General features: G+C 51.6%; 1 protein-coding gene across 5 annotated transcripts in view; it reads left to right on the top strand.

The window, feature by feature from the left end:
* Positions 1-20,725, top strand: part of RELL2 (RELT like 2) — a 44,045-nt gene that overhangs the window by 9,430 nt on the left and 13,890 nt on the right. For 4 of the 5 annotated variants that reach the window (XM_084636790.1, XM_084636794.1, XM_084636792.1 and 1 more), the window contains 3 exons: positions 880-1,068; positions 1,805-1,879; positions 8,614-9,175. In XM_084636790.1, coding sequence (XP_084492916.1) covers positions 880-1,068; positions 1,805-1,879; positions 8,614-9,175 — 826 coding nt within the window. The remainder of the gene's footprint in view (positions 1-879; positions 1,069-1,804; positions 1,880-8,613; positions 9,176-20,725) is intronic. The other variant, XM_084636793.1, reaches the window with a different exon arrangement.

Raw genomic sequence — 20,725 nt, forward strand, 5'->3', positions numbered from 1 at the left:
CAAGCCTCTCCCCTGGAATCCACCAATAAATCCCAAACCAAAACCAACCTCTGCCCTCCACGAGCTTCGCCTTTCATCCTTCTCCTTCCCTTCCACTGCTCCTCCACTAAACACCTCCCAGGACTCTCTCCCCCAGACTTTTACCAGGGTTCACCACCACAGCCTGCTCCACCCCCCTGGCTACTCTGTGTCTCTCCTGGCCTCTTGCCAGACTTCTCCACTTAGGACAGGATCCCTGGGCCAACTCTTCCACGGGCTTCCTCCTGGTCCCCACCAGTCTCTGGTTTCTCTACTGCCAAGAGAGGGACTACAGAGTTTCTCTCTGAAGCCCCCTTCTGCCCCAGACTCCCTCTCTTTAAACTGTGCACTGAGAACCATTCTTAACTGAGCCTGGCATCCCCTTCTGGTGTGACCTGATGAGCTAATTTGCCTCTCCAGCTCCAGTTAACTTTTTCTGAGCCCATCACACAAAGATCTTAGGGATCAGCAGTGCCATGGGAGGCACTCCATTCTGAGGCCCCCTGAGTTCGCTCCAGCCCCTTGGCCAGTCCCACTCAGACTCAGTGCCTGGCTGGAAAGTATATTGCCATTGATGAGGAAGAGGAGAGGTTGAGGCCTTATGGTTCAGCCGTGGAGAAGCCAGATCCTCCAATATATGGAGGCCTCATTTCTTTGACTCCATGTGAATGCTGCCCTGCCAGCAGGCTGGCACATGCCTTCCCTGCTTCCAACCTGTTGCCCTCATGTTGTGAGATAAAGGGGCATTTCTTCAAGAGCTGCTGCCTCTCAGAGTACAATGACCTGAAGCCAGGCCAAGGCGAGAGGTGGACCCCCAGGCGAAAGGAACTGACTGTCTCTTTGTTTGCTCTCCTACTGCAGCCTTTGTCCACATCGTAACAGCCAGGATGGGGGCCTGCCACATCACCACACGGTGCACCTGGGCTCCACTCAGGCACCATGCATTCACTGCAGCAAGAGAAAGAGGCCCCCACTGCAGCGCCAAGGCAGATCCAAGGACGGCAAAGGCAAGATGCACCCTAGAGAGACCACGGTCTTCTCCGTGGGCAGGTACTTGGCGAGACCGACCACCACATGTCTGTCTGCACGTGTGCTGTAACCAGGTTGGCCTTAGGTTCTGAGAGAGACAAGGTGGGTGAGGTAATATGTTTTATTGGACCAACTTCTGTTGGTGGAAGGTGTGTAGCTCGAAAGCTTGTTCCTTCCACCAATAGAAGCTGATCCCATAAAAGATGTTCCCTCCTGCACTGTGTCTCCACCACATTTCTGTCAGCCTTAGCAGTTATTGTGTGTGACGCTCTCCTCAAGGAGCCCAGAACTGTAAGCCTCGGTGTTACATCTCTGCCATAGCAAGGGAGAGCTTTGCTGGTGCTTGAACTGTGTCAGCCCCCTGCCATGCCAGCCTGCCTTTCCACCGACTCCTCGCAACTCTGCCAGTCAAAGCCTTGCAGTATAAGTCAGCGAACCCCAGCTCCCGAGTTCCCCAGAGACGTCCCAAGCAGTGGCCAGTCCCTCTCACTGGGCACTCACAAAAATGATTAGCTTCACTGCCTGCAAAGAGACAGTACATCCCACTAGCCCGTTAGCCCAGCCATGGACACCCATTTCATCTTAATCCACAGCACGGAGGCAGTTTATAGTAAAACTAAGAATAAGTTTATTTATAAAGAGCAGAGATTTAAGTGATACTAAGCAAGAGAAAAAGACATGTCTGTTTACAAACACAAAACAGTCTTTCTAGTGACTACAGCTTAACTTTAGCAAGCTATAATCTTCTCCTAAGCAGGTTTCTCATTTCCATCAAGCTGTCACCATCGCCTGGCCCTGAGGCAGGAGGCTCTACCGTTCACAGGATCAGAGGGTGCTGACTCCTTTGTTCTCTATGTCAGCGTTTCTCAAACTGGTACTCCAGGGGGGTCCGCAGGCCCCTCTGATCAACTCCTCCCCCTCCCTCCCAGTGCCTCCTACACACTGGAAAACAGCTGTTCAGCAGCATGCAGGAGGTGCTGGGAGGGAGAGGGAGGAGCGGGGACAGGGTGCACTCAGGGGAGGGGGCGGAATCATGTCCAGGGCCACTGGCCCCACTGATTAACTCTTCCCCCTTCTCCCAATGCCTCCTGCATGCCGGGGAACAGCTGTTCCATGACATGCAGGAGGCACTGGGAGGGAGGGGGAGGAGCAGGGACAGGTGTGCTCAGGGGAGGGGTGCGTTCGGGGGAGGGGGTGGAAAGAGGGGAGAAGAGGAGGGGTTGGGGAGGAGTGGGGGCAGGAAGAGGGGGGGTGGAGGCTTGGGGGAAGGAGTGAAGTGGGGATAGGGCCTGGGGATGAATGGGGGGGGATTTGAGGGTCCATGAAAAATTTTAAATCAAAATGGGGGTCCTTGGGTTGCTAAGTTTGAGAATTGCTGCTCTAAGTGATGGGTAACTAAGGGCTTCTCTCCCCTGCTTTTTATCATCCATGAAACCTTTGCAATATATTCCTTCCAAGTGCACAGCCCAGACAGAGTGCTTCTCCCCGGCTGACATGCAGACGCCATGCTGTCATCCTCATCCCCTGCTGTAACGCTGCTGGTTCTGGCAGGATCCAGCTGAGAGTGCCAATTCAGGACAAATTGCTTAAAGCTGGGCAGTTACAGCCCAAGGCTGGGGTTTCTGGGCACACCAAGGCAAACCAAACCAGCCAGCCAGAGAGGACTTTGGTTTTACCCTGCTGGCTAACCACAAGTCACACAAGTAATTCCCTTAGACACCCCAGTTTCCCAGTATCACCACCAGTGCCACTCGTTATGGGGACAAATGGTTATGAAAACCAATACCCCAGTAAAAGAAAAAAGGTTCTCTCGATCCCAAAGGACCAAACCCTAGACTCAGGTCAATATACAAATCAGATCTTACCCACAAATCACGCTGTTGCCAGTCCTTTAGAATCTAAAATCTAAAGGTTTATTCATAAAAGGAAAAAGATATAGATGAGAGCTAGGATTGGTTAAATGGAATCAATTACATACAGTCATGGCAAAGTTCTTGGGTCAGGCTTGTAGCAGTGATAGAATAAACTGCAGGCTCAAATCCAGTCTCTGGAGTACATCCACAGCTGGGATGGGTCAGTCAGTTCTCTGTTCAGAACTTCATTTTGTAGCAAAGTCCCCCCAGAGGTCAGAAGCAGGATTGAAGACAAGATGGAGGAGCTGCAGTAGCTTTTTATAGTCTCTTGCCATGTGGTCTTTCTTTCTTTGTCCCAAGGACAAGCTGTCCATCACATGGCCTGGAAAAACCTCAGAGTTCTGTCCATAGGCATGTCCCTGCATACCTTGCTGAGTCACAAGGTGTTTCTGCCTTTTCTCAATGGGTCAGTTGTATAGCTGATGATCCTTAACGGGCCATCAAGCAGGCTAGGCATAGCTGACGCCAACTTGTTGGTGTCAGGAGTCTTCCGGGGTCAGGGGACAAAGGGACCTAAGGCAGGGCCTGAGGACAAGCTGCCAGCAGCCTCTAGTGACTTTGGCAAAAGGCAGAGTGGAGCAGCACTAATAAATGGCTGAATGTGTCAAGGAAGGGCAGTGCTGGGCCCCTCTTCCATCAGGCTGCATAAGCCATATGGGGAAACTCCATTCAGAGTTCATGGCTTGCAGGGCCACTGGGCACTGGGGAGGGGAGAAGGGGCTAATGCTCCATTTGCTAGAGAAAAATGCCTTCTCTCCAGAAGCCGAGCCACACAGGGCAACGCACCATTTGGAAATCACGTGGGACTGTCCCATGCGTGTCAGTAGGAAAGTTAACCAGACAATCTTCATACCAACTGGCGTGAGGGATAAACAAATGGAGAGAGACACATGCCTTCTCCCTTGAGAGGGTATTCCTAACTGAAATGGTACCCTCTTGGAGGATGACTTCAGGCTGGTCTCATCTTACGCCATGAGGTTAAAACGGGCAGCTGCTGTCGGTCAGCCTCTCTCAGAGCTTTGTGACCAGCTAGCAAGACAAATATGACAGCAACAGCCATTCTGCAAAGCATGAAGGGAAATGTGTACAAAGAGGAGGGTCAGGGAGGGCAGCATGTCCAAGGGGCAGGAGCAATGAAATTGGGGTCATGAGAAGCATGGCCAAGGGGCAGGAGCAAGGTGTGTTTGTGGAGGGGGGTTCAGGATGTGCATAATGAAGGTGTTTGCATGAAGAGGGTCAGAATTCAGTTGTCAGCAAGCATGCTGAAGTGTTGTGGAGGGTCTGAGGTCCAACATCAGATGGCCTGTGGAAGTCAGAGGTCATTACTGACATCTGAAGGGGTTGGCTTGATGGGGTCAGATGTAAGTACCAGCATGAAGGAAGAGTCAGAATGAGAGTTCAGGATTCAATTACAGTATGTTGAAAGAAAATATAAAGGAACTAGGGGTCAGAGACTGGAGGGGGGCATCAGCACAGCAGTAGGATGGGAACGAGGTGTCCGAGGCTGGAGGGCGGCACCGAGATGGAAATAGGATGGTGTGGTGGTGTATGCACACCCTGTCCCCCTCGGGGGGGGAGGGGATTGTGAGTATGCTGACACTGCAATTAGTCTACCTCAACTGTCCTGGGCCTCAACAATGTGGCCCAATGGCCAGAGTCAAAGTGGTGGCCCTTTGGTTCTGGGCTGCATTGTTACCTGTACAAAATTCTCTGTTACTCACACACTCTAGGGGGCACCCACTTTTACCCAGTTCCTAGGGCTCAAGGCATAACACTCTTAATTTAGACACACACACCCTTACCCAATTCCTAGTGCTCAGGGTGTACTCTTTGTGGGTCTGCAGGACCTTTTACCAGTGAAAGAGCCTTACACAGTAATATCCTTATCCTCTATTTATTAACAAATTTCCAAGCAGAATACACATGCTAAGCATACAATGATACACTCACCAATCCTGATCAGGCAGGCGGACTTTTCCTGATGACCAGGCAAGGTCAATCTCATCTGGATTCTGGTTACTGCATGTCATGGTTGTGCAGAAGATTCATAGCAGCTTTGATCTTAAGCTGTGTCTTAGAGGTGAGTTCTTTTTCTTCTTCCCGGTCTTTCCTTCTTCTTATTCTTCTGTTCCTTCCGCTGGTCTTCTTCTTGGACCCCAGTTTATATAGTGAAACTTGAGTCCTGCTTAACTATACCTTAACCAATCATTTTATTAAATTTTACTAACCAATCCTAACATATTGAAACAAAATTCTCTAGCCTAATCATACCCCACCACCTTATTAATTTACACCTAGCAAACTTAATTATAGAACAGACAGAAACAATCAAAGAACCAGACAGATATACATACAAACAATAGAGAAGTGGGTACCATAAAGATAAAACAATAAAGAAATGAGGATTTCACAACCACAACTATTAATAAGTGATTTCTTGCCAGACAGAACAATATCAAACTAAGTTTTCTTTAACCATCTTAAGCTCTGTTTCTTTATCTGAAAAAAGAAAAGGAGTACTTGTGGCACCTTAGAGACTAACCAATTTATTTGAGCATGAGCTTTCGTGAGCTACAGCTCACTTCATCGGATGCATACCGTGGAAACTGCAGCAGACTTTATATACACACAGAGAATATGAAACAATACCTCCTCCCACCCCACTGTCCTGCTGGTAATAGCTTATCTAAAGTGATCATCAGGTTGGGCCATTTCCAGCACAAATCCAGGTTTTCTCATCCTCCACCCCCCCACACAAATTCACTCTCCTGCTGGTGATAGCCCATCCAAAGTGACAACTCTTTACACAATGTGCATGATAATCAAGTTGGGCCATTTCCTGCACAAATCCAGGTTCTCTCACCCCCCTCCCAAAAACCACACACACAAACTCACTCTCCTGCTGGTAATAGCTCATCCAAACTGACCACTCTCCAAGTTTAAATCCAAGTTAAACCAGAACATCGGGGGGGGGGGGGTAGGAAAAAACAAGGGGAAATAGGCTACCTTGCATAATGACTTAGCCACTCCCAGTCTCTATTTAAGCCTAAAATAATAGTATCCAATTTGCAAATGAATTCCAATTCAGCAGTTTCTCGCTGGAGTCTGGATTTGAAGTTTTTTTGTTTTAAGATAGCGACCTTCATGTCTGTGATTGCGTGACCAGAGAGATTGAAGTGTTCTCCGACTGGTTTATGAATGTTATAATTCTTGACATCTGATTTGTGTCCATTTATTCTTTTACGTAGAGACTGTCCAGTTTGACCAATGTAAATGGCAGAGGGGCATTGCTGGCACATGATGGCATATATCACATTGGTGGATGTGCAGGTGAACGAGCCTCTGATAGTGTGGCTGATGTTATTAGGCCCTGTGATGGTGTCCCCTGAATAGATATGTGGGCACAATTGGCAACGGGCTTTGTTGCAAGGATAAGTTCTGGGGTTAGTGGTTCTGTTGTGTGGTATGTGGTTGTTGGTGAGTATTTGCTTCAGGTTGCGGGGCTGTCTGTAGGCAAGGACTGGCCTGTCTCCCAAGGTTTGTGAGAGTGTTGGGTCATCCCTTAGGATAGGTTGTAGATCCTTAATAATGAGTTGGAGGGGTTTTAGTTGGGGGCTGAAGGTGACGGCTAGTGGCGTTCTGTTATTTTCTTTGTTAGGCCTGTCCTGTAGTAGGTAACTTCTGGGAACTCTTCTGGCTCTATCAATCTGTTTCTTTACTTCCGCAGGTGGGTATTGTAGTTGTAAGAAAGCTTGACAGAGATCTTGTAGGTGTTTGTCTCTGTCTGAGGGGTTGGAGCAAATGCGGTTGTATCGCAGAGCTTGGCTGTAGACGATGGATCGTGTGGTGTGGTCAGGGTGAAAGCTGGGGGCATGCAGGTAGGAATAGCGGTCAGTAGGTTTCCGGTATAGGGTGGTGTTTATGTGACCATTGTTTGTTAGCACTATAGTGTCCAGGAAGTGGATCTCTTGTGTGGACTGGACCAGGCTGAGGTTGGTGGTGGGATGGAAATTGTTGAAATCATGGTGGAATTCCTCAAGGGCTTCTTTTCCATGGGTCCAGATGATGAAGATGTCATCAATATAGCGCAAGTAGAGTAGGGGCTTTAGGGGACGAGAGCTGAGGCCCCACAGTATGCCAACATTTTTATGGCTGACTTAGAACAACGCTTCCTCAACTCTCGTCCCCTAAAGTATTGTTTCATATTCTCTGTGTGTATATAAAGTCTGCTGCAGTTTCCACGGTATGCATCCGATGAAGTGAGCTGTAGCTCACGAAAGCTCATGCTCAAATAAATTGGTTAGTCTCTAAGGTGCCACAAGTACTCCTTTTCTTTTTGCGAATACAGACTAACACGGCTGTTACTCTGAAACCTTTCTTTATCTGGTGATGGTGGGTGCTATTAGGACAGAACCGCCTTCTTAACAGCCCAATATTACCTTGTTTTAATGTAATTGAGATGGAATGTGAGGATGTGACTTCCTGCTTCATAGCTAATGGCTGCTGCTCTCCTAATATGGCTGCAGACAAAGGACTTAGGCCTTACGATATGGCTACAGGAAAAGGCCTTATCCTTACAGCACAGTCTAATGGCCCGAGAAAATGTGGCTGCCCATGAGCATAGGGCGATGTGGCCTAGTGGCTGGAGTCAATATAGCGGCCCTCGAGTGCAAGGCGGAGTGGCCTAGTGGCCAGAGTCAGTACAACGGCCCTTGAGTGCAGGGCAGCACGGCCTAATGGCCAAATCTGGGGGCTGCCACCAAAGGGGGTGGCGGCCAGGGTAGGGGACCCAGGCCCACCCAACAACACCAGGTCCCAACCCAGGGCCCTAACAGTGGTGGAATAGTCTACCACTGGGTCAGTGGGGAATTCAACCACAACACACTGACCTTATATGGGTGGGAGATTCCACTCACTCCATCTCCCTGGGTTACTTCCTACCGGGCTTCCTGAAGCTGCAGTCCATGTGATGTCAGGCTCTCCGGGCTCCTCGGCACAGGTAACTCCCTGGGACTCTGACTCCAGCTGGTCAGCTGTAGGCAACAGGTCTCCAGTCTGGGTCTCGGGATCTCCAGTTCCCGCAGGCAAGGGTTGTAACGGCTTCTGGGCTGGAGCCTCCACCACAGGTCCTTGCTCCTTGGCGGTCAGCACAGACTGAGTTGGGCTGCTCTCCTTTATACTAGCACAGCAGTTGGAACATGCCCAGCAGGATTTGAGGGGTGGGATTTCCTCTGCCCATTGTGTGGGATTAACCCTTTCCTGCCTAGTTCGGGGTATGCATACCCCATCACAGATGGAAATGATGGGTCCGAGGCTGGAGAGCAGCACCGGCATGGCGATAAAATGGGAACAAGGGGTCAGAGGCTGTAGGGCAGCACCAGCACGGAGATAGAATGGGAACGAGGGGTCTGAGGTGGAGGGTGATGCCAGCATGGCAATAGGATGGGAACAAGGGGTCAGAGGCTGGAGGGCGGTGCTGGCACGGTGATAGGATAGGAACGAGGGGTCCAAGGCCTGAGGGCAGCATTGGCATAGCGATAGGATGGGAACAGGGTGTCCGAAGCTGGAGGGCAGTGCCAGCACATTGAAGGGCTGGGTGAGATTGTAGGAGGGAGCCATCACCACTTGTGACCGGACTCTCTTGCCCTGGTAGGTTTCATGTGACCCACATTGAGAAGAAGCCCATTTTCCCAGAGCAGCAGGATGTGTCACTTTCTGATGGCAGCAAGGAAGCTGGGGCCAGAGACCCAGCGGTCCATAGCAATGAACAGCTCCATCAGGAGGGTCTGCAAAATGGAACCATCCAGACAGAGTGTTGTCCAAATGGAACAGGCCAAGGGGAGGATCCTCCTAATGCACCAGTCAAGGCAGATGCTCCCACCAATGGGCCAGTGGGGAAGAGGTTTGGTAAGACAGGTTCACTGCAGGACGTTGACCTCCAAGACCTTACCCCAGGGAATGGACATGACCAAAGCAAGGGGGAGGGGCTTCAGGCCCCAGGAGCACAGGGTGCTGGAGCCCCTGCAGACTTGCAGAAGGAGGTGAAGTGCGCTGAGCCACATGATGCCATGCAGGAGGAGGCTGTACCAGGGCCAGCTAATGAAACGGCAGAAGTTAAAGGAAGCCAAGGTGTGCAAGAAGGAACCCGAGCTGCCATGGCAGGAAACAAGGATGCCAACAGGAAAGAATCTAGAGTGGAGGACATGGGGCAACAGGTAAGGTCCCCTCCACTCGTTCCTCATCCCCAGTGCAGGGTATGCAAAGTCCGCCTGGGGCTCCCTGAGCAGCCACTCTGCAGGGAGTTGTGGCTGAGGGGTGTAAAACTACAAGGGGATAAGAAAGTTCAGGCAAATATCAAAGCCCACACAGCGTATCCAAAGCCTGGAAGTGTTTGGTGCTGCTGAGCAGACCAGGTACCATGAGTCCACAGATCCATTGAGTTAGTGCAATGTGGAGGCAGCACAGTGGGCGCAGTGCAGGACAAGCAGCAAAAGTGTTATGCTGTGAGTCATTGCTCAGGTTTCCTTTAGACTTGGGTTCTGGAGACAGGGAGCAAATCTGCCTAATCCAGCGTAACCGCCCGCGAGAAGAGCTCTCCGAGAGCAGCTCCCTCAGCACCAGGCCTGCAAAGGCCCCACGGATTTCAGCCCATTAGTGTGATGAGCATCAGCTCCTTGAGGCAGAAATTGCCCAGACATTGGTGATGTGACTCCGTCTCCTTCCCTGGAGCAGAGCCCAGGGGCTGCGGGCACCTTCCTTGTCTACAGACCCTGATGGGAGGAAATGGCCCTTTTCTGGGAGGGGCAGGGGAAAGGCCAAGCATGTACTCAGGGAGGGCTGGGCTCCCTGCATGGGGCGGCTGTTACCAGCTTTGCCCGTTACTTTGGGGTATCCTCGTTTATTAGGATTACTCCTCTGGGGACAAGAGGGGGTTTTGTACTTCTATCAATGCACTGCTTGTGTCACTTGTGTTCTCATACAGAGGTCTACTTCTCCCTGCTGCAAGTCCCTCCCAATGGAGCTATCCTGCAGGACCTAGGTTAAACACACACACACACACACTAACAGAGCACATTGGAGAGGACCGGGTTAATCAGCACTCCCAAACTGACCCCTTATATGTCCCTGGACTCAGCAGGCTGGGTAGAGCAGCACCTCCAAGCTGCTACCCTCCTATGTCCCAGGTTCAGCACCTCTCTATCCCCACTTTCAAGTTACAATTGTTCTGGCAGTAGCCCACTTCATGGGCAAACCCCACAGGATTTTTGGGCGCTGCAGGGATTTTTAGCTTAGGTACAAGGAGCGTTGCTGCAGAGTGAATGAGGAAACCAAAAAACATCCATGAAGGGGAGAGAGAGAGAAGCAACCAGCTTAATCATGAAAGTTATTTATTGCCAGGTAATAACCATAGGGGAGCCAAACAAACAAAACAGTTATAATATTAAATCTAACTTGATTTTGTATATTAATAATATTTTTTTTAATTTTTAATTTAATTTAATTTTTAATAATAATATTAAATCTGCACTTGATTATAAAAGTTAGGTTTAGAAAACCATAACTGATCACAGAAGTCAGGGTCAGAAGGCTATACTTAGAGAGAGAGAGAGCTGGGTTCTTACCACTCCATGAAGCTTGAATCGATCAGGGGTCCCAGGTGGTGGGGGTAGCTAAGGGTCCAGAGTGCTAGAAACAGGCAGAGCCCCCAGCATGATCAGTCAGGAGAAGATGAAGTCCCAATGGCACTGATACAGACTCTGGATCCAGGCATCACACCCCTTACTTGAGCATGGATAGGGGTTTTTGTAGAGAAACAACAATGGTTCAAGGGAGAGCACTAGATTTGTTTATATGTAAACAAGGGAGTATACCAAAGTTGTTTTGTTCAGGTTAGACATGGAAGCTGATCATTCCTGGCTATGGGCGTTCCTTGGAGGGAGCTCACAGTGCAATTAGGCAGCTTCACTATTTTGGATACCAATAAAGGATTTATTACTAGAATTGGTCTGGTAACTACTGAGCTGGGTGTGTGCAGGCGTGGGTTCATTAACATCTGGAGTGGAGATCCCCTATCATGCAGTGCTTCCCTTCTTTTCTGGTTCCAGAGTTCCTTGCGGTTCTTGCCTTGGAATCTCTCTTCTCCATTCTTTATGCTAATGGAGATGTCTACTTGTCCCATCTTTGATGCAAATGAAGCTAGGGGAGTTTCCTTAATCCTGTCATGCTTATCCCAGGGGTTTAGGTGTGCCTCCCACTGCCTTTTCATTGCTTTTTGTAAGCCTTTCTTCTGATACAGATATTGTTCAAGCAGAGGCTGGGGATGGGCGGGTGTCTTTTATGAGTCAGACAGGCTGGGTACTGTGCCCTGATTCCCCCTGCTAGGTAACAAGTTCCCCCTTTGATAGGGTGCTTGCAATGAGCGAGTATCCCCATCACATCCTTACTCTGTGGTACCGGGTCTGATCTTCAATCCATTGCAGCCACCGCATCAGTCGCTGGATCCAGCAAACCAGTAGAACAAGACTAATTGCTTGTATAATTTGGAAACTGATGATCACCACAATGGGGCGAAGCATGATATTCAAAAGACCTGTTGCACTGGGGCTCCACCCATGCAAAGTCTCCCGCCAGGAGTGATGGCCTGTGTTTTTAACTGTAGCTGCTAGCCTAGAGAGCTCCTGGTTGTGGTGCTGAATCTCGAGTTTGCCATTCTCCCGCAAAGTTCGGAGCTTCTGCAGCTCAGTCTGTAAGGAGGGATGAGTTAATAGTCCCTTAATGGCAGTGAGACCCATTCCCAGTGAAATGGGAGAAACCTCCTTGTAGAGCTCAGGATAGGCTTTTAAATGTTGTACAGTCCATATAGGCACTGTACACTTAATATTACAACTAACAATAGTGGTTACATTACGGAAACAGCAATTAACGTAAGGCACCATGGGTTGAATCCAATGTCTATTAATCAATACAATATTACATTTTGTTCTTACACACACGTGCTTTACCAACATAGATAAAATCAAGACCCCTTTTCCTGGGCAACATTGAAGGAACAGTGAGACTTATTCCCAGGTTGTGGGAAGAAGTATTCATCATGTTCCTCCAATGCTTGGTCTTCACAGATATAGCCCAAACATTCTTTCCTCCTACACTCCTTTACATTTACTGTGTTCCACACATTATCTTTCTGCCAGGCCCAAGTGTTAGGATCTCTGAAGTACATTATTGAGTTATCATTTGTCTGTAATCCCAGTGGGACTACTGGGTGGATTACTCTAATTTCTTTACCTGCCACAGTTATCAAAAATAACTGCAAGCTTTGCTGGTGGTGATTGTACAAAGCATTAACTAGTCTCCACCAGGGCCATAGGACTAATTCTTCTTCTGTTACATGGGACTGAATCAAGGTTGATTGCCTCCATGGGAATTTGTCCGGCTATGGCTTGCCGAATCATTCCCATGATTACGTTCTGGGTGAGAGCCTGAGTTTGCTCACATGCTGAGGTCAATGAGACATTATTCTGGAGGGACTGTACATCAGACATCATTAACTCTTCGTCTTTTTCTATGAGTCTTTCCCACCCAGGAAATACCTTACTTATTAACCGCTGTTCCTCACTTAACTGTTTCAAAGATGCTGTTAATGGGGTTCCCATCTTTCAAGGCTGATTCCCCACTCTGGCACTTGGAGTGCAGAAGGTGGGGGCCCTCAAGGATTCTAATAATTAATACTGGCCACTCCAGGCTTGTATTAAACTCCCAAGGTTACAGCTTTTCTCTGACCTTGGATGGGTAGATGCTGCCATCACGCAAGTGCCAAAGCCCTTTGAGCACCCAGGAAGGCGCACTTGGGAATTCCTTCCTGTGGGGTACCCTCAAGCTCTTTCACCTCCCCTCCAGGGAAGAGCTGAGAAAGAAAAACAAAGGAAATCAGCTGTTGCCACCAGCTAATTAAAACAACATGCACAAACCTCTTAGGACACAAAAATTCAATTCTGTTCTTTAAAAAAGGTAAACTTTATTAAAAAAAGAAAAAGGAAGAAAATACATTTGGGAACTTAGGCTATTGCTAGATTTAAAGAGAACAACTACAATGATTAAGCATCAAGAATAGTTTCTTGAGGTCCAGCTTAAAGGTTATAAGCAAAATAAAAGCATTTGGCTTAGCACAGAAGAGACCACAAGCCATAAATAAATAAAAAGAGAGAAACCTAATCGCATCTTCCTAGACATTTCCTGATCTACTTACATATCTGGGATTTCAAATGAGTAGTTTCTAGGTATGATACTGAAGATTTTTCATACCTGGCCCCAAGCTTCTTACAGCATAGTTGCTCCCTGTCTGCCTCTCCCCGAGAGCAACCACAGATAGACAAAGGGGAAGTTTTTTCCCCAAGTTTAAAAAGTTCTAGTCTTCCCATTGGTTCTTTTGGTCAGGTGCCCACTCCCTTTCTTTTACTTATGCATAGCAGGGAGACTTTTTAACCCTTTACAGGTAAAGCAAGTAGAGAACAGCTACTAAGAGGGATTTTATAGCTAACTGGCTGTCTGGGTGTCCATAAAAGGGAGCTACTCCTCTTCCCCCCCTTCATTTATCACACCATCTTTCCTATATTTTCAGTGGCATATGATAGAAGTTCTGGCTAATAAACTATGTCTGCCGCATCAACTAAAGAGATCCCTGTTCTTGCAGGTGCAATCCAATCATTTAATTCCCTTTGTACTCTATTTACATGGTCAGCCCCTTGCCACATTCTTACCCATTCATCCCAACCCTTATGGGTAGTTCCAATCAAGGGAGTGCATACAGGTGCTATGTGAGAGATAGTCATACCTTCTAAATGGATTTGAACCTCCTTCAGAGAATTCTGAAGATGAAGAACCAAATGTTCTTGTTGATCCAATTTAAACACAGGGGGTCCTGAAATTGGGGCTCTTAAATGTCAGAGGAGAGTGAAGTTTGTGATCAGAGGGTCAAAATTTAAAACTGTTTTTTGTTGTTGGCCCAACCTGAGGAGCTGCCGACAGCATAGAACTGGTAGTGATGCTGCAGGGCCAGGGGGTTGCTTCCATTCCCATAGAATCCATGTATGTGGCACAGCAATTTTACTTCCTGGGCTCCAGCTGGCAAGCACCTCCAGAGGTTCAGAGGGATTGCAGGTTCAGCATAGAGAATGGACAGCATCAGACTCCAGACACTTGTGAACAGCAGGGTGCTGGTGCAATGATGGGATGTCATGGCTCATGTTCGGGATCTGTGAGGGGGCAGAGAAGAGAGAACAAACTCCCACACTCCCCCCGTATATACTGGGAGAGTCTGGGACCAATCCTGCATGGTGAACATGAAGCAGTGACCTATGTGAGTGTGGCCATAATAAGTTGAAGACTTCTCTGGCCTTTTTCTGCCTCAACATCGGGGTAGGCACTGACAAGCCCACCCGACGCGTATTTTCCGAAGGCCCCAAGCTGTTCCTTCTTGCTAGCCAAGAAGGGTGGCTGGCAGGATGGAGAAGACAGTTATACTATTCCTTGTGGGTCAGATGGTTTACCCTTCCACTCTTTCAGCTGTGAGGAATGAAACCATTTCCACCAGGGTTTCCCATTTTTCCCATTTAGGATTTCTACCTGATAAACACTGGGACTGGCCCGATTCACAGTAAAGCAGGGGCCATACCAGGTGTGTGCCAAAGAGTACTCCTTTGCTGAAAACTTTCTGTACATTACTGGTTAGCCTAATTGTTACCCGCACAAAATTCTGTTACTTACGCTCTAGGGCAGGGGTGGGCAAACTTTTTGGCCCAAGGGCCACATCGGGGTTGCAAAATTGTATGGAGGGCAGGGTAGGGAAGGCTGTGCCTCCCCAAACAGCCTGGCCCCTGCCCCCATCCGCCCCCTCCCACTTCCCGCCCCCTGACTGCCCCCCTCAGAATCCCTGACCCATCCAACCCCCCCTGCTCCTGGTCCCCCAACTGCCCCCTCCTGGGATCCCCCACCCCATCCAACCCCCCTGCTTCCTGTCCCCTGACAGCCCCGCCCCCTATCCACACCCCTGCCCCCTGACAGGGCCCCTGGGACTCCCACACCTATCCAACCCCCCCTATTCCCCATCCCCTGACTGCCCTTTCCGCCCCAGAACCTCCGCCCCATCCAACCGCCCCCTGCTCCCCGACTGCCCATCCGGGACCCTCTGCCCCTTATCCAACCCCTTCACCCTGCTCCCCACCCCTTACCATGCTGCTCAGAGCAGCAGGAGCTCGCAGCCCCGATGGAGCCAGCCAGCCAGGAGCCGCAGGCTAGAGTGCTGGCGGCACGGCGAGGTGAGGCTGCGAGGATGAGGGACAGTGAGGGAGGGGCCGGAGGCTAAACTCCCTGGCCGGGAACTCAAGGGCTGGGCAGGACGGTCCCGCGGGCCAGATGTGGCCCGCGGCTGTAGTTTGCCCACCTCTGCTCTAGGGGCACCCACCTTTACCCAGTTCCTAGGGCTCAAGGCATAACCCTCTTAATCTAGGCACTCACACCTTTTCCCAGTTCCTAGGGCTCCAGGCGAAAGGCACCTAATTTTACCCTCCTAGTGAAATAGTTTTTCCTAATATCCAACCTAGACCTCCCACACTGCAACTGGAGACCATTGCTTCTTGTTCTGTCATCTGCTACCACTCGGGTTACCCGATAAAATTGGGACTGTCCCAATTTTTAGTTCTTTGTCCCGCGTCCCAGCTGATGCACGGTCGGGACACCATTTGTCCCGATATTGCAGCTTTCGTTGCTTTTCTTTTTTTTTTGCTTCCCCCATGTATCCCGATATTTTGTCCATTTCATCTGGTCACCATAACTACCACTGAGAACAGCTGAGCTCCATCCTCTTTGGAACCCCTCTTCAGGTAGTTGAAGGCTGCTATCAAATCCCCCCTCACTCTTCTCTTCTGCAGACTAAATAACCCCAGTTCCCTCAGTCTCCTCATAAGTCTTGTGACCCAGCCCCCTAATCATTTTAGTTGCTCTACGCTGGACTCTCTCCAGTTTGTCCACATCCTTTCTGTACTGGGGGGCCTAAAACTGGACATAATACTCCAGATGTGGCCTCACCAGTGTTGAATAGAGGGGAATAATCACTTCCCTCAGTCTGCTGGCAATGCTCCTACTAATGCAGCCCAATATGTCCTTAGTCTTCTTGACAACAAGGGCACACTGTTGACTCATATCCAGCTTCTCATCTACTGTAATCCCCAGGTCTTTTTCTGCAGAACTGTTGCTTAGCCAGTTGGTCCCCAGCCTGTAGCGGTGCATGGGATTCTTCCATCCTAAGTGCAGGACTCCGCACTTGTCCTTGTTGAGCCTCATCAGATTTCTTTTGGCCCAATCCTCCAATTTGTCTAGGTCACTCTGGACCCTATCCCTACCCTCCAGAGTATCTACCTCTCCCTGCAGCTTAGTGTTGGCCGCAAACTTGCTGAGGGTACAATCCATCCCATCATCCAGATTATTAATGAAGATGTTGAACAAAACTGACCCCAGGACCTAAGTTCCCTGTAAACTGTGTGGCTATGCAGCAGCCTATTTAGTGCCATGCAGGTACTCATGGAACCTGCCCAGGGACTTGCTGTGGCTGGGGACTGGCCGGGGGAGGAGCACCCCTCCCCCAGCCCCAACCTAACCAGGCCCCCAACCTGACGTGGCCAGGGCGCCCCTCCCCCATCCCCAACCTGCCATGGCCAGGGCACCCAGCCCTGCCGGGGTGGCCTGACCCGGCCCAGCCCAGCCCAGCCCGGACTCAGGAGCAGCTTGGGGTGGCGCAGACCCAAGAGGGGCCTAGCTCGGCCCAGACCCAAACATGGACAGAGCGGCCCAGCCCAGCCCAAACCTGTGTGTGGCTGGAGCGGCCTGGCCCGGCCTGGACCCAGGCACGGCAGAAGCAGTGTGGCCCAGCCCAGCCCAGCCCTAGCCACAGCCAGGGTGGCGTGGACAGCCCGGCCCCAGGCGCACCCAGGGCGGCACGGCCCGGACCCAGGCACAGCTGGAGTGCCCCTCCCCTGGCTTGAACCCAGTCCAGGCCTGGACCTGCTGGGGCCAGGGAAAGGGCACCTATCCTTCAGCCCCAACCCCAGAGATGCCTCAGCAGGGAGAGGCGCCTCTCCCTCACAGCCCAAGTGTTGCTGCAGGGAGAGAGAGCTGGGGGGAGTCCTCTCTCCTTGCCGTAGCCCCAGAGCCCCCTCCTGCACCCCAAGCCCCTTATCCCCAGCCCCACCCCAGAGCCTGCACCCCCAGCCGGAGCCCTCACCCCTGCGCCCCACATATCACATATCACCTCCATATTGGTGCACATAAAATTAATTCCGCATATGGGTGGGAAAAATTAGTGGGAATGCTGCCCAGGACCGACCCCTGGGGCACTCCGCTTGATACCGGCTGCCAACTAGACATTGAACCATTGATCACTACCCTTTTAGCCCAACGATCTAGCCAGATTTCTATCCACCTTATATAGGGTGACCAGATGTCCCAATTTTATAGGGACAGTCCCCATGTTTGGGTATTTTTCTTATATAGGCTCCTATTACCCGTGGGGGGCTGTGGGCCCCAGGCCTCCTCCCCCCCAGGGTCTGGGAGGCAGGAGCTGTGTGGGGGCACTTTTGGATGCCTCACAGGCCCAGAGTGGCCCAGGGGATTAGCGGGGGGCTGGGAGCAGCCTGCTCCAGTTCTCTTACCCTGGTCCCAGCCATGTCGCTCGGGGGAGGAGGCTTGGGGGAAGGGATCCGCCCCCCACACTCACCAGCAGCGGGAAATGAAGCAGTCCAGCCCCAGCCTGCTCTATTCTGCCAGCTGCCAGCCACAGGGCTCCGCTTCCCGCCACCAGTGAGAGCAGGGGGTGGTCCTTTTCCCCAACCCGAGCGACATGGCTGGGGCTGGGACAAGGGAAGCGGAGTGGGCTGAGGCCGCATCGCTCCGCTTCCCGCTGCCGGTGAGTGCAGGGGGCGGTACTTTCCCCAACCTGCAACTCACCGGTGGCAGGAAGCGGAGTTCCACGGCTGGGATCTGGTGGAGTGGAGTGGGCTGAGGCCGGGTTGCTCTGCTTCCCACCAATGCCAGTGAGTGCGGGGTCGCTGGGGGGAAGAGGTGGAATGCGGGCAGGCCAGGGGTGGAGCATGGGGGAAGGTTAGAGGTGGAACAGAGGGAGTTGTCCAGGGCCCCACACACCCCTAGGGACGGGCCTGGCCCTTGCAGTGGGCACAGCCCTTAGAGGGGGTGGGGGCTGCCGAGGGATAGGGCTGGTTACCAGGGCTGGTGCTGCTACGTATGCAGCAGGCAGCTGCCTAGGGCACCATGAAATTTGGGGCAATTTGATCCCTGGGCCTGAGCGCGAAGCCGCCGCCTGCTTCTCAGCCCTCCCAGGCTTCCCGTACGAACAGCTGATCCGCGGGAAGCCGGGGTGGGGCGGAGAAGCAGAGCGGGGTGGCGCATTCAGGGAGGAGGCGGAGCGGAGGTGAGCTGGGGCTGGGTGCGGGGCGGGGAGCTGCCGGTGGAGTCTCTGCACCCACCAAATTTCCCCCATGGGTGCTCCAGCCCCGGAACACCCACAGAGTCAGTGCCTAAGGCGCCGCTTTTGATGTGATCAGTGGGGGGAGCAGGTGCTCCCCCGCTCCTCCCCTAGCTACACTACCCCACCCCTAGGAGCCAGAGGGACCTGCCAGATGCTTCCTGGGAGCCGCCCCAGGTAAGCACCACCAGGACTTCCCACCTCACCCCCCGGCAGATCCCTCTCGCTTTTAGGGGGCGGGGTGGGCACCCACTACGGTGGCCCACGGACCCTCTTGCCTGGTTCTGGGGGCAGTCAGGGGACAGGGGAGGGGAGTGGATGGGGCCGGGGTCCCGGGGGGGCATCAAGGAATGTGGGGGGGGTTGGCTGGGGCAGGAGTCCTGGGGGGCAGAGGTGGGCTAGGACCCCCTCGTGGGGTGAGGAGGGAACCGGTTGTTAAGATTTTGGCAGCTCATCACTGCATGGAGCCACTTGCACCATTGTAAACCCGGCACTGTCTGGATGACAGTCTGCACAATCCCCCTCCTATGGCATCACCAAGCATCATGGGGTCAGAGCCCCCAGCCTCACGGACTGCTGCTGTAGGTCATGAGCAGGAGCTCAGTGGTGTACACTGCTGCCCCACTGGGCCCTTTTGGAACAGAGCCGGCATTTTAATTGTAGAGTGGGATTTTCAGCAGGGCTCCCCACTGGCCTAACTCTGCTCTGAGTCCAGCGGGAGCCACATTAGGCAAACACTTTGGGAATTCCCCCCCATGCAGCTGGAGGAGTTAGAGTTAGGGGCAGGCTTTTTACACACTTTTGGGACCCATCTGGCCATTGTGTTTTCTTCATGTTTTCAGGCCTTTCCTTTATAACTGAGACCAAGTCCTCTGGCCTCAAGCCATGTCCCTTCTGTGATGGTGCCAGGGCCATGACAGAGGTGTATGATCGATTTCTTCTCTGCTTAGAGGAGGGGCACGTTCCCAGATGAGCTCTTTGTGCCATGCTTTTACCTAATGCACATACAGAGCTAAAAAGAGTCACCCTGAGCTCCAGCTGCTGGGAGCGGCCATGTGGGCGACTCTTCCTGGTTCTGATTGTTCAGAGGAGTTGCCACCCACACTCTTGCCCGTTGAGTCAGGAACAGGTATCCAGATGGGTTCTGTGCCTGGGTTAAATGCAATAGCCAGAACACAGTGATGTCATCCCAGATACTATGCATCTGGTCTGAGAGTCAGTGTGAAGAGCCTACAAGGAACTCTCTGGCCTTTTTGTCATGTTCCCAAAAATCTAGCAGCAAGAGTAGGAAGAGGCTGACTCCACCAAAAGCACTCGCTGACTTGGATGAAGAGTCCATGTGCCCGCCCTATGGAGCTGGTTCTGGAACTGGTTCCTGGCATGATGTTTCGTCCTCCGAGCTGAGGAAGGAGAAGCCCAGCCATGAGTCACACACCTTGTCTTGACATCATGACTGCATGACACTATACCAGCTTTGCTGCCTAGAATGATGGGGACCTGCCTCTGGAGCCGCAGACCCAAGGGTCTCTGCTGCATTGGGCCGGGGCGTTCTGGTGTTGGCTGCCCTGGGCTCAGTTGCCTTGGTGAGAGCCTTTTAGCGCTGCATGCATCAAGCTCTCTTCCCTGGTGCTCAATATTTTGGTTAGGGATCCTGAGCAGTGGGACAGTCAATCTAGGGTGTCAGTTATTCTGGCACTGTCTGCTACTTTGATTGAGATCCCGGTCACAGATCTGGTTCCCTCGGCACCAGCCCTCCCGAGCCATAGTTTCTGTAGGCTTTGTTATCTTCTACAGCTGTGAGCTGGGAACCTTTCTCTGCTTCCCTTGTTCGTATCTCCCCATACCACATCCTGGAGGGGTCAATCCTGTGGCTGTTGATGACCTCACTGCCTTCTGGGATGGTGCCTGAGTTGCACCCCAGGAGCACTTGCCCTTATGGCCTACTTACGTGCCTCAGCTCGAGTATTCCCCTGGTTTGTGGGTTCCTCTGGGGATGAATCCACCTCCTCTTAGGGACCACTAGCACTTGGTCCTTTTGGATTATGTGGACTCAGTCACCTGAGACCTAGGAAGCCAGCCGCTGCTCTACCAGAAGAACTGGGAAGTCCCATGTCATCTCCTTTTACGAGATGCCTTTTATCAGTTTGTGACGGGTTGGATCACAGAAAACCCCCTTGGGGCTGCCAACTGATCTGCTGAGACTACTTTTGCCCCTGCCTTCCCTGCCAGCTTG

Source organism: Lepidochelys olivacea (assembly GCF_965140295.1).
Source record: "Lepidochelys olivacea isolate rLepOli2 genome assembly, chromosome: 8".
Classification (NCBI taxonomy): Eukaryota; Metazoa; Chordata; order Testudines; family Cheloniidae; genus Lepidochelys; species Lepidochelys olivacea.